General features: G+C 36.1%; 1 protein-coding gene across 1 annotated transcript; it reads right to left on the bottom strand.

The window, feature by feature from the left end:
* Positions 1 to 5359: 5359 nt before the first annotated feature.
* On the bottom strand, positions 5360 to 10263 carry LOC145896078 (phosphatidate cytidylyltransferase 2-like). Its single transcript, XM_082984906.1, has 13 exons — positions 10145 to 10263; positions 9624 to 9722; positions 9399 to 9509; positions 9271 to 9324; positions 9084 to 9206; positions 8809 to 8928; positions 8369 to 8539; positions 8222 to 8290; positions 7987 to 8136; positions 7675 to 7809; positions 7396 to 7499; positions 6646 to 6745; positions 5360 to 6331 (listed from the first exon to the last, which is right to left on the bottom strand). Exons 1-13 carry the CDS (start codon positions 10196 to 10198, stop codon positions 6317 to 6319), a joined length of 1305 nt encoding a protein of 434 aa, XP_082841032.1. The 5' UTR covers positions 10199 to 10263; the 3' UTR covers positions 5360 to 6316.
* Positions 10264 to 14441: the final 4178 nt, after the last annotated feature.

Below are 14441 nucleotides of genomic sequence, written 5' to 3'. Positions count from 1 at the left end.
ATTTCCAAACTTCGATACAGCATCAAACAACTTCCTGAACCTGGCAACTTCGTTAATCACTTGGGGTATATGTTCCCAAAAATGCATGACTGCGTACAAACAAATTGAAACTAGCATTAAAATCCACCAGAAATTGAGCTGAAAAAAGTTGGCCTCCTGTTTGCATTGTTCATTTACATAATAAATTTTGATTCCTTCAAACCCTTTGGTTGCATTGGGATCAATATGGTGGCACCACAATGAGTTAGTATTTGCTTTCAACAATACAACTAAGCTTGTACCATTCACAGCTACATACGTAAAAGTACAGAGAGTTTCCCACCAAGGTTTAATTTTGTGAGCTGAAAGCACACCGCCCTGAAGATCTATTAAGGCCATTGTAGTAATGGAAAAAATTACCAATTTTTTTCAGATTTGTGAAGCTGGTTTACTGAATATGCACGCACGTTGTTCAACAAACTGTAAAGCATTTTCTTTTCGGCGCTCTGAAAATGTCCGTACAAAGTGCTAGAGAATACCCTTTCTGCTTTCATCTGCGTACAGTCTGAAATCGTCTTTCCTAATTGATTTGGAAGTTTTTCGTGTTAAACAAATTATGACAAACCACACAATACTTTATCCAAAGATTAAAAATACGACAGATCTTTCACGGAATCTGTTTTACAATGCTGCAATAAAGAGTTCTTTTAAACAGCTAACTCCACATGCTTATAAATTCAATTTTTCGGATTAAAAACAAAAAGCAAAACACAACCTGAGCGAATCAGCTGCTGTATGAACTGCATTAACAAAATGCCAAAAGATAATCATAGCATTTTTAGTGTTTATGCGCTTGATGCATTATTGTGTGACATTACGCTATGGAAGTTTCGCCGGATGGTAGACGGAACGTCGGTTTCAATAAACATTTTGTGCCAGAAGAGCAATTCCCAATAAGTACTATGCCTAGCAACAAAAATAGCAGTACATAATCATAGCAGTTAAACAACTATATGCACATGAACATCCACCCAAATGATTTTGAACTATGGACACTATAAAAAACAACGTTTTTAACTACCTCTTCCCTGCGAACGCAAGTTTCAAATTCACAAACACGCCTACCTTGTGGAATAGGCGCCAAAGGTTAGTCTTTGTCCCGAGAATAAGTTTTGCAGAGACACTTTGACCATGTTGTAATCGTATAGAAGCATAAAAGTTGTCTTTTTGAAAAGAGGCGTACTTAATTAGCTTATGCTTCTCTTCAGCATGGATGGTCAAATCAAATCACTTTTATTTTGCACGCCAAGTTAGCTGTATTAACTCTGTCTCTGCCACAACAATCCACTATAATGTCCAATTACAGGCATACTGTGCTTGCGTATATAATTGTTTGTCGAATTTGCCAAATGCCGTCGTATAGTTTTTTAAATGTACTGACATTTTTCCTTTCCCCACAGTTTTTACATAACTGCAAAAGAAAGCTGATGCCACCGTCCGAAGGTACAAGATTGTTTTGGACAGTGACCAAAAAATGTTTGGAGGTCACGGTAGAAATGAAGCTTCGGTGGATTTCCACACTCAACAACAATCGTGTGACAATAACCCATGTTCACTGATGGTAAGATGCTATCATACTGTCATTTCTTTTCCGTTACTGGGTTTATTGGCGGTTTATTGTAAGTAGTGCTTGCAACGAATGGCGGGTTTTACTATGGATATGGTGTAGGTGATAAGTATTTTGTGCGAGAACATCACTTCAAGTTGAATAGTCCATTAAATTTGTCGCACAAGAGCGGAGGAAATGCATCGCAGTTACAAGAGCTGACTAATATGCGTGGGATCGGAGTTGCGCAACGCACACTGAATTGCCGGAAAGTGTAATGTCCAAAAGCTTGCGTTGTCGTGGTCGGTGCATGAGGCAAACTCTACCAAAATGCAATCCCAGAAAAAAATTTACGTTGTTTTCAAATATTGTGGATGAAAGATACATGAAGGTTTGTCTCAGAAACACAAATACGGGATTTAGCCTTTATTTATGCGGTAGAAAAATCAAACCACAGAATTGTAAATCAGAGTGGTAAGTTTAAAGCAATGAACCAGTATAATTGTTATTGTAGTTTATTACCATATAAATCGATGTGCCTTGTTTCAGTTTTCTTGCCATTTTCCCACGCTTCAGAGCTCGGTTTACGTGGAAGCGTTATTCAGTATTTCCGCTGTGTTTAGCTGTGCACGGTTTTAATGCCAATGTCCAATTCTACTCGAAACTTGCATGTTGTTAAAGTATAATGCCAAGTAAACTATCAGTTGTCAAGTTTTGAAAGTTTGAAACCGAAAAAAAGGAAGTGGTCATGCAGTAGTTTCTATTTTAATGGCCGGTTGTGGCCTATACTTAATCCTACAGTTTATTCATGACAGACATTTAAGCCTGTTTGAAAGACAGTTTTTGAGACAGATTTGAGAGGGGTCGCAATTTCATGGGTACAAAAATTACGGAGACTGCAACGAAGCAATTAATTCAATCTCTGTTGTTATTCATAACGTTGATTTATAATTTTGTGCACCTACATTCTTTTTCCACTTAAAAGATGCAGCCTGCAACAAATTGTTGTGTAGTCGCTTAACAGCTGTCGCGTAAAAGTTGTTTTTGATCAAGTGATCAACACAAGTTTGTATAAAGTGCAATAATAAACGTATCAGTGTATCGTTAATTTATATATTGGTACTTTTAAATGTAAGCAAAAGTTTTTGAGCACTAAATTACATTTTCTTTCATATTGCCTAAGTTATAACTTTAAATATGGACACACATGGAAATCTTGATTTCTATCCTGTTTCTGCATCTGCTTTGAAAAAGGGTGGATATGTAATACTCAAAAATAGACCATGTAAGATTTCGGAAATGTCAAGTATACAGAATGGTAAACACGGCCATTCTAAGGTCAGTACGGTATTTGCCAATCCAGAATTCTTTTGGTTTGTTTAAATTTTAAATAGCTCTAAGAAGCAACTGTATGTCTTATTAAGGTTAGCAATAAATCAGGCCATACTGTTAACACAAACTTACCCAAAATTTTACTTAGTTGCACTGTAAAAACCAAACTATTAATTTTGGAAAGGCTTTACATGACACACCCCAAACTATTCCTAAACGTTGATGTTAGCACCAGATCACTCTACCTCTTTAACACCTATAGGTCATCTTTTCAGCCTGGCACATCTGAAATGATGACGTCACTGTCATAGACCTCCGATACTGTCACGTGATGTGTTTCAATCGTGCTGTTGTTTTTGTCTGCTCAGTTGCCTTCCTCTGTGCGCACCTCGGGGCAACTAAATTTCCGAATTAGCACTGATGATGAGCACAGTGGTATTCGAAACGTCTGCTCAATGAGAAGAATAATAGCCCCAAGTTTTTCGCACCTTAGTCTCATTGTGGGGTTTCGCAATTCTACCGACATTCGGTCGATTTATCTCAAAAAAAAATTATCTATGCTGGAAGAACGACTGTTGTCTCGGTATAGTTTATGGAATGAGGCAATGGTTTTCAACCTTACATCCGCAGCAAACTAGCATATGCGTGTTATACAATTGATAAATAACGAATATTTATTTTACAAAATGTCTGAAAACAAGTTTATATTATAGCAACACACTACAGTCATATTATGTGGCAAAATAAAACGCAGCGTACTTTCCTAGAATAGAATCTCAACGGAAGCAGATTTGTCGAGAAACCAAAAATGGGTTCCGCGTCTTTTTTGATTTAAACAAAAATGTTGGGAACCACTTGACAAAAGGATTTGTCCTAATTCAAAAGGCACAATAAAACAAAATAAAAAATATACCCCTATGCGGTATTTAAATTAACCAATGCTGGAACGGCGGTGTTTGCTTACAGAGCCGAAATGGAATAGGAAATATTTATTTATTGCAGTTGTTTATAAATAAATGAAAACTGAAAAATCTTTGCTAAAATATTTCAAACGTCAAATATTTCATCGAGGACAGTTTAAAAACTTTCAAATCGTAACCATGCTTTTGGTCGTATTGTGATGAAGTTGCACAGGAGGCGTAGGGTACAACAAATTAGGAGTTTGTTTAGGGGATTTTCACTATGATTGTGTATAGGTTCATTTAACTGGGATTGACATGTTTACTGGAGAGAGTTATTTCGACATTTTCCCCTCAACTCACACCGTAAATGTTCCAAATATTTCATTAAAGGAGTATGAGGTAAATTGTCAAATTGTTTGTCATTTCAAACTTTTCAAAAATTCATCCTTGAATTCATTAGGTAGATGGCAAAGAACCACTTCACAGCTATACGTCGACATTTGTTATCCTCAATATACGTGTGTGTAACATAGAAATCTGAGCGAAAGATGATTGTGCTGGTTATGAACAATTTACTGTAGTATTTTAATTTAAATATACGACCAAAAATAACGGGTGGTTGCTTTGTTAGCACCTGAACGTTAACTTCGCACAGATTTCTATGTTTCAAAGACTTATATGAGGATCACGAATGCCGACCTAGCTGTGAAGTGGTTCTTTAGAATCCACCAATTTAGTAAGGTGTGTCTATTTTATGAAACGAGGACAAAAAATGTTGAAAACAAGGTTGCCAACTGATGTGGCCCAAATTATTTTTTTCGTGTGTTTATCTGATATTTACGTTTTTGGTGTTTAGCTTACAAATCTGGTTGAAGGTGTCATGCATTTGAATGGTGTTCAGTCCAGTATGGAAAGTGATGTTAAAACCAAAAAACTACCTGAGGGAGAACTCGGCGAAACGATTCAACGCGCTTTTCATCAAACTCGTCACGCGATGGTTAGTATACGTATTTATTTATTTTTATTCCTTCTTTAGCTCCAAAACTGACAGTGCCATTTATGGTAAAATTAATATTTCTGCAAGACTTCAAAATAAAAGAACACACTGACGCTGATCGTCAATCACTGTTTGTGTGTAATTTTGGTTTGTATTCGTCATCAATACTTTACATACGTCCTCCATTTAGTTCCTGTTATGTAAAGCACGTATTTGTACTAGTTAGTTACATGTCCAATACCAACTTAACGCAAGCAAAGGAGTGAAAATGGAATAATTTATCGTTTTTCAGCGAACATTGTGTTTTTAGATAATTATGATGAAGGCGATGGGTGAAGAAAAAGTGACATATGTAAACTAAAATGTCCAACGTGCGTTATGACGTGTACAGATTAACAACGCTGTTCTGGACAACTAGTTGGATTCGACCGCCCCGCCTACCCAACGTTTTGTTGACATATTCCAGCAGTTAATTGCTTTCTAAAAAGTAGCGTTTGAATGAGATTGCCTCCACGTCGTACAACTACCACAGAGTTCGTGGGCAGCAATCTCGCCAACTTTATTTTCTTAACAAACGATTTTTCGCTTCTTAATATACGGTTGTTCAAGACTACTTTCAGACCAAACTGTACAGTTTCATTAAACGATACACGGTTGTTTTGATTGTCACCACCAGCAGTATCTCCGTCCGATTTTTGCAGATTTCCTTCGCAGCAATGCAGAGAAGTGCTTTCAAATAGCCAGTAATTTAAATACGCAACTGAAATATTTTGAATATGTACACAATTACAAATAAAAATAAATGCTTCATGTGCGGTGGATGACAACATTGGGGCTTCATGTGCAACAACATCGAGACGACAAAAATATAATACAATGACGGAGGTCATTTAAACGCAGTGGACGAAACGTACATGTAACGTAGCAACTTTGGGGTAGGTCCAAATATTTTACAAAATTTATTTGCGAATGCTTAAAGAGAGGATACATGATATTAACATGTAGAATTCACATGGAATATCCTATTTTTATATAGTTGCTTATCTACCCAATGCAGCTGTTAAATAATCGCAAAGACAACAGTGATCACTGGTAGCAATTGTTGTAAAATAAGAATAAAAAGAAATAAACACCAAGCATAATTTGATGAACAGGAAACCAGATTTCCGTTTAAATGTAGAGATGTACAATGTCAATCGTATAAAACCCAAGGGCGAAGCTGCCTTAAAAAATAACCGGCACATAAAAACAAGACACCATGTACAAACAGTTGACTGCCGTGGGCTTGTGCCTATGCGACGCGTAAACAAACTTAATCACCTGAAGCTGATGCCGAAGTAACTGTGACAAATGCATAGCGATGAACAAACGGTGACGTCATACGCGTACAACAAGTGATAACAACATGAAACAAAAAGTTATGCGAGCTGAACGCTCACACGTCCACATTTCAAGACAAGTACGTTGTGGCTTCTTAGGGTGGATGCAGACATGTAGCCTTTACTTTAAAATACCCTACAAGGAACAAAAAGATTCTGTGCTACGGTGGTTAATGTAGATTTATGTAAGTAGTGTACACTTTCAGTGACGGATATATGGGGGTGTTTTGGTGTCCGAACACGCCCCTCAGCTATTTGACACATTCTTCGAGGGGTGCGAAAGTGCGGTTAATTTCACGTTACAAAAAAAAATACAAACCTTATTTTCAGGTTTTTTTTTTACGTAAATGTTAACCGCACCAAATGTAACTCGTTTAAGTTTTAATTCTTATCCATGCGCTGATACCTAATACCGCATGGTTACAACTCCCATGTGTATTGATGACAAACCTTGCTTGTAAGATAATCTTTTAATTCGGTAAAGAGTGCCAGTTGTTCCTTGGGATTCATGGCAGCAATAATAGGAAAGAGCTTCTTTGGTGAGGGAATTCTGAAGAAAAAAAGTGGGATGTCGCTTTGGCATATTACCACTGGTTTGCAAAAATACTGCGCAACAAAACCAAAATTGTGGAACAGAGGTAAATGCATTCGCTTTGAACTAATATTTAAAAGACTATGTCAAAATACAGTGTTCCTGCATTGATTGCAAGCTAACACACTTCCTGCATAACAAATGACGTAATCGCTCGAGAAGTAATTTGGTAAGCCCATGATAGAGTAGCAAATGATCAACAATATAATGCGCGCTGCAACTTATTAAGGTATGTGAATTTAATTATAAAAGTGTAATAAATTTGATTGACAGGCTCGCCTGGGTTCTGAAAATACACAATACAAAATTTATAGCAAACATGTACTTTCAGCAGGTTAATTAACCCAAATATATACCCTAATACATATATGTGGAAAATGCAAAGTGTCATTAGAGTCAATCACATACAGGTTAAATACTAAAATACTAACATCTAAATCACAATGTATTGAGACGGCTGATTGTAATTTACATATCATGAAAAACAAAGAACAAAATTATTTTCTCACTTTGTGAATAAACCATTTGTTAATTGTTTACAAGCATGTTAAGTTCATGACTGTGGAATAACAAATAATACAAGCTCTTTATGTATGAGTGTTACCTACTTGATAAAGGTGGAAAGGTAAACATTGACAAAAGTCGCCATCAAATATTGACAATCAAACCGGTCCATAAGTCCACCATGTCCAGGAATTATGTCACCAAAATCCTGTACATACAATTTAAAAAATAATTCCAACTTAATTGTAATTTTATTGATTGCACCATCACTATGCTTATCATGTCATTGCTGAAAGTATTTCTTTATCATGAACAATGCTAAGAAATCAATATTTTCATCTTCATTAAAATATTAATATTCCAAGTCCTCTGTGGTTGCTTACCTTAATTTTGAAAGCCCTCTTGAAGCCGCTGGCAAAGAAACCCCCAAATGGAGCAATAGATGAACTAAAGATGGAAAAGCTTAGGCAATGAAGTTGAAAAGGATACATTTGAACGGTTGCTCGATCCAAGAATACCTAAACATATGCAAGATAAATTGGCCTTGACCACTTACTATTACTGCTTGGAAGTTAATATACTCTTTATAACATTTATAACAATAAAAGTAGTCCATATAAATAATAGTCCATACAATGACAAATCCAATGTAAATCAACGTAAGAGCAGCATTAAAGCTTTGATGTAATACCAACCATTTTCAGGAGTACTCTGATAAACAATGGAACCTCATATTCTTGCAATATGAAGGTTGTCAATGGTTGACAGTCAATGTCAACATTCAAACTTGTTGAAACATCGCTTGGACATGTAAGGTATGGGAACTGGGCCAAAAAACCAGAGAACTGCAAGAACAATGCGTATGCACAAAGTTAACATTTGATAAAATAGCCTTATGTGTAATCTAAAACCAATTACAGCAATACTTACAAACCATCCAAAGATAACAGTAAAAATTGCTCCACCAATGAACCCTTCCCATGTTTTCTTTGGTGAAAGCTGGAAGACAATTACACAAACATACTTGACAGTCACGATTCAAGAGTAATTATATTTGCATAATGTAAGAAATGCTACCTTAATCAAAGGGGTTCTTCCAAAGAAGAAGCCACAAATGTAAGCCATAATGTCGTTGCAAATAACCATGGAGACGGGAACTATAAGCCAGATTAAACCTTCCAACATGTTTTGTATGAGCAAATGAGATTGTGTGACAATAATAAGAAGTGTAACATGGGTCCATCCAAACTAAAACACATCTTATGAAACACAGTGATTGTGTATACATAGTGTATCGAATAACCTAATTAAAAACAACTTTTTTTATTAACATTATTATTGTGATTGCCTTGCATTCTATAAGCTTTATCAGACAGTCCATTGTACATTTACGAAGAGATATATAAGCATAGGGAAATAAGAATTCAAATAACTAAATTATCTTTGGTAATAATGATGCTAAACATTGCTTTTTGTTATAGTCAGGAGGTAAAACTAAAGATAGTTATACTCATTACCATAAAGAATTGAAGGCGGTAACGTTTCTTCACCAGGCTTAGTACAAACATCATAAAACCAAGTAAATAACCCATATAAGAAATCATTCTATGGTATCTGGCCAGAAAACTTAGATAAACCTGAAAGATAAATACATTTCATTAACAACATCAGTTGCAGTCATTTTTTTAATCCACCACTGGATAACACGCTTACTAGTACCGCTGTAAAACGTTCATTCAATACTTATACAACTCCAATGCAGTAAACATATGTAAACTTGTTTGTATTTTACCTCACTTTGTATAAGTGCAGCAAAATGCTCCACCAATGTCTCTCCATAAAAAAAGTAGTTGGAACATATCAGAAAATACCAACTCAAAGTTCGAAACCATGGCAGATCATATGACTTATAAACCTGAACAGGCAATTCACATTAAAACTTTATTATTAAAATCATGACACCAATAAAACAAATATACCTGGTGTCCAATAGTGATAATCTCATGAAAACACTTAACTTGACAGAGAATGATCTTTGGAAAAGAAAAAAATTTTGGTAGGCAATTATGTCAATTTTTTGAAAAAACAGAATGAATACAAAACTTACACTGAGCACAAATGCAATTGGACCAATGTAGATAAGAATGGCAAAAAAGCCAAACATCACAGCAGTAAAAAGGCCTCTTACCCACCAATTTTTCCACTTTGGGGGAAGGTCCTGAAATAGAACCAGTTGTGAAAAGACAAACTTACACAGAGTTATAGATCACAGCAAATAAAACATTACATTTAAGTGAAGTACATATGTATTAAAAACAACAAAGTTTTTGACCTTCAATGCCTCTTTCATAAACTCAGGTGTTTGATCTTTCGGTGGTACTGTTGGTAGTTCTGTTTTTGTTTGACTTGAATCAGTGAGAATATCAAAGTCCTATAGTACAGTATTTTTCAACCTTTTTGAGCCACGAAACACTTTTTTATGAAAATAATCTTGCGGAACACCAAACTGTTGGAAGTATTGCGGCATTATACTAAACCAGCAACAGGCTCGCGTAATTACATTATTATTATTACAAAACGAGTCTTATTGTTACACAAAATTAAATGAAGCAATTCACGATGGAACATTCAAACTGGTGATAGTGGATAATTTTCATAAAACTATTTACGCCCTTTGTGTGAACAAGTGATTTCTGACCCGTGTTCCACGGAACATCAGTAAAACTAATAAATTTCTTGCGGAACACCTGGCGATCTCTCACGAAACACTGGTGTTCCGCAGAACACCGGTTGAACATCACTGCTATAGTACATTTTTGTGAATATGTCACGACAAGTGAAAAGTTTGTTTACCTCCTTGTCACTTGGTTGCTCAACATTACGTTTCCGTATTGATGTTTCGTCCATATTGTTTACTACTTTGATAATTCTTTGAATTACGCAGCCAGATATACTTCACACCTACAAAACCTATTTGATAACAAATTTTGCATCAAACACCATTTAAAAAGGAGACAAATATTACATTGTGCCATAACTTGAGTCAACACATATAAATTTAATAAGATGCAATCATATAACTCTGACACCAAAGAAATAAAAAATACAGGAAATTCTTGGTTTGATTTCAAGGATGACGTAAAGCAAACATGGATTTATTCTCACTGCACATTTTCAAAATTTTAATACATTGTTACAGGAAAAATGTTGGGTTTGGCTGCAAAATGAACATTCACTAAGCGAAAGGTTTGCATGTATAAAATGTATTTATTAGCGCAGTAATATTACATGCAATGGCATGATAGGCGGGATCGCCCAACTGCGCAGGTCCTTGCTTGGCGATCATGAGGTTTTCAGGCTTGGCAGCCCAGGCAATGCAGCCTAGCTGGATCAGCCACTTTTTCCTGACAAGTCGGAGCGAGATTTGAAAAATCACATACATGTAATGTGAAGGTTGCTTGGCAAGTTGTGCGCTTGCGCACCAGTGTACCTTGGCCACAGTATACCCCCTGAAACCACTGAGCTTCTGTAGCTCAGTTGGTAGAGCGTTGGGCCTGGTTAGCCCAGGGTCGTGAGTTCAAACATCACCGGGAGCTTGATTTTTCATATCTCGCTTCTAATTATCAGGAAAAAGTGGCTGATCCAGCTAGGCTGCATTGCCTGGGCTGCCAAGCCTAAAAACCTCATGATGTATTTATTAGTTTATTTTTTGTGCTGATTGCTAACGAATTTACAAATTGTGTGCAAAAAGGTAAATCTTTCATGCAAGACCTTTTTTAACATTGCATAGTAGGCCTAGGCCTGTCAGATAAATCTTCTGCACATAAAAAATACACCAACATATGAAAAACATTGCCCATAGTTTGCATGCCAGATTGGAAAGTTTGTAATTTCGGTGAATGTTGATTTCACACAGAACACAAGCTTTCTTTGCTGCCTATGCTTTAGCGTCTGAACAGCGTACACCAGTGTTGCCAGGTAAAATTTTCAAAAACCGCCCAACGCCTTGTCAAAACTAGCCCAAAAACCGCCCAAACAAGAAATTTCTGAAACAAGCCCAAAACCAGCCCAATTTTACTCTGACTTAGCTTGAAATCGACAACTGTTAGTGAAGGTAGATGCTAAAGAACCACCCCACAGCTAGGTCGGCAATTGTGATCATAGAAATCGTGCAAATATGTGGCACATCGGTTTCGGTAAAGAATAAACAAACACTTGTCAAATTATTTTGGTAGCATTATTTAAATCTCAAGTAATTTGAAAACATTTACTGAACCAGCATCTAATGCCGAAATAACACTAGTACCTTGCAGGCCTCATGTGGGGATATCACATAATGAACGGCGGGTAAGTAATCACGTATACAAGGTCTTTTTTGTAGCGTGCGATTGCGTTTGTGTGGTTTATATTTCAATCGCAATTTGTAAGAGTCATGTTTCAATTTGTAAGAATCATGTGTTTTTTCAATGAGGTTTTGTAACAATGTTGCATTGTGAAACAATAAAATGTGTTTAAACAATAAAACTTATATGCACTAATCCATATTCCTTCTTTATAGTCATCCATCAGAGATGAAATTATCAAGAGCAAGATGATCAATAATGTATGGTTGGTGAAAGAACTGGCTTGCAGCATTCGCTTACCAAGGGATGACGATCATTCAGGTCATGTCATTGGGGAAGTGTGTACAAGTTTGGAATACTAAATAATAATGAGATAATTTTTTCAATCTTTTTGATGTTAAGGCTGCTGGATTTCCACAACCTATTGATCTTACAACAAAATGGTTTTGTTTAAAGGTACAGATTGCAAACCCTAAACTTTATTGCTGGCAAATGTCTTGATAATGCAACAAAGACATTTGTAAATCATGCAAAGATGAAGGTGTTGACTCTTCAGAAGTTGTTTGGATTGAATGCACTCGATGCAAACAATGGTTTCACATAAAAGTGTGTTGATTATTCACCACAATATGCGAAGGACGATAAATACTTTGTTTGTTCAGTGTAAATACAATTTTATTTTATAAATACATTGATTATTGTGCTAGGGCAGTGGCCTATTGAACACAAGTGTGGTCAACCAACCAAAAGAGTCTGAAAAGGCTCAATGTTGTGCACAGGGATGAGGTTCATGACAAAATTGAAATTCCCTTATGTATGAATGTGGTTGACCGTTAGGTCATTACATTGTGATGTACCTGAACACTTTGTGTGGTTGCCAATTAGCCTGTTCGCTTTTAAATGCAATTATGTGAACAGTTTATGAAATACCCAGTTTGATATGGCCATGGCGAAGGTTCTGGGTTACCAAAAATGCCCAACAACCACATGCAGGATGGCTCCCTAAGCCATGGTTGGAAATTCTGTGCAAACATCGACTAATTAATACTAACATCTTGTTTAATACTTGCAAATCACAACCCATAAGTAAATCATATCTTATTTATTGATGATTTTTTTCTGTAAAACAATAAAAAAAATGTATGTATTTTTTCCAATAAAAAGAGAACTTTTCCAATAAATAGCACAAAAACTTCACAGAATGTTTGTTGCACTTACAGCGGTCTGATCATCCTCCTACAAAATATAGAAAACATTAGTCCAGGAAATTATTTGACATACTTCTGCATATTTTCTGAAAATTCCTGGCTTATTATCAACAACATTAACACAGTTTAGTATGTTTAACAGTATTGCTTACGGATGCAAAGTTCATGGTGTGTGCATACTGCGAAATACACATTCTATACTTGCAAGTCTTTTTGCATCTTTCTAGAAACAAAAGGAAATGGATTACTACACCATTAGTAGGAAAGAATATACACTCACATTTTGTTCTATTTCTATCTGACTCTGAAACAGAAACAAAGTTGATTAGTATTTATAAACCAATAGCTTACTACGCTATATTAGTAGGAAAGACACCTTTGCAGTCAGGGGTATTATCGGACACTAACACCACATGTGTTAGAATCATAGTATTAGATGTCCAAACTTATAGTGTAAAAAAAGTGTTTATCTTAACTTTTCTAAATTAACAAATAAAGAAAACTCACAACGTACAGTTAAACAAATTATTTTTATTATAGGATAATGCAAATCGTTAAAATTACACAAACGCAATCGCACGCTACAAAAAAGACCTTGTATACGTGATTACTTACCCGCCGTTCATTCTGTGACCATAGCATAAAGAGTATACTATGCTGTGATATCCCCACGTGAGGCCTGCAAGGTACTAGTGTTATTTCGGCATTAAATGCTGGTTCGGTAAATGTTTTCAAATTAATTGGGATTTAAATAATGCTACCAAAATAATTTGACAGGTGTTTGTTTACTCTTTACCGAAACCGATGTGCCACATATTTGCACGATTTCTATGATCACAATTGCCGACCTAGCTGTGGGGTGGTTCTTTAGCATCTACCGTTAGTGAATTGTCGCACTCGGTAGCTGTAACCTACAGCGGTTACGTTTTTTCACATTTGTTTCTGACCATGGCGCTACCTATTACGTTTTCTTCAATTGCAAGGAGCATTAATACATAGCAAAAACATTGCAATATTCGATGAATTTGGGTCATAATATAACTGAAACTAACAACTTTAAAAAACGCAATCAATTAAAACATGTATTTTTACAACTACAAAATCTCGTACATCTGTATGTCGTAGTTTCGTCATACGCGTGCGTAAAGCGATCAAACGTGGAAGCTGTAAGCATTATGGCAAAATTTAAACACTACGAAAGTCCTCTTGACTGCATTGTTTCCTCAAGTAATCCTCAGTTCATTGGTTACTATATTTTTTAAATTTGTTTGCAAAAATAACATTTTCTCCGCACCATTGCTGCTTTGCAAAAACAACTCCAGTTGCATGGTTCAAGTTTCTGTCGAACCCACCCACCCACTGCGTGTTTCTCTGAACGCATTATTACTCTCTGCGCCGTACGATTGTTTCGTTTGTCGGGAAATGAACGCATTGGTTTACTGTTGGTATGAGACATTAGTGCCAGAATGCGTGATTATAGGGGTTGAAAATGTCATTGGCGAACCCGCCCAATAAACCGCAACCCGCAACTCGTAAAAATAACCCGCAACTCGATGTTGAAAACCAGCCCAATTGGGCGGGAATACCGCCACCCTGGCA

The sequence above is a fragment of the Ascidia mentula genome, chromosome 3, assembly GCF_947561715.1.
Source record: "Ascidia mentula chromosome 3, kaAscMent1.1, whole genome shotgun sequence".
NCBI classification, from domain to species: domain Eukaryota; kingdom Metazoa; phylum Chordata; class Ascidiacea; order Phlebobranchia; family Ascidiidae; genus Ascidia; species Ascidia mentula.
The sequence above is the reverse complement of the archived record's forward strand: the minus strand, read 5'-3'. Positions and strand labels throughout refer to the sequence as shown.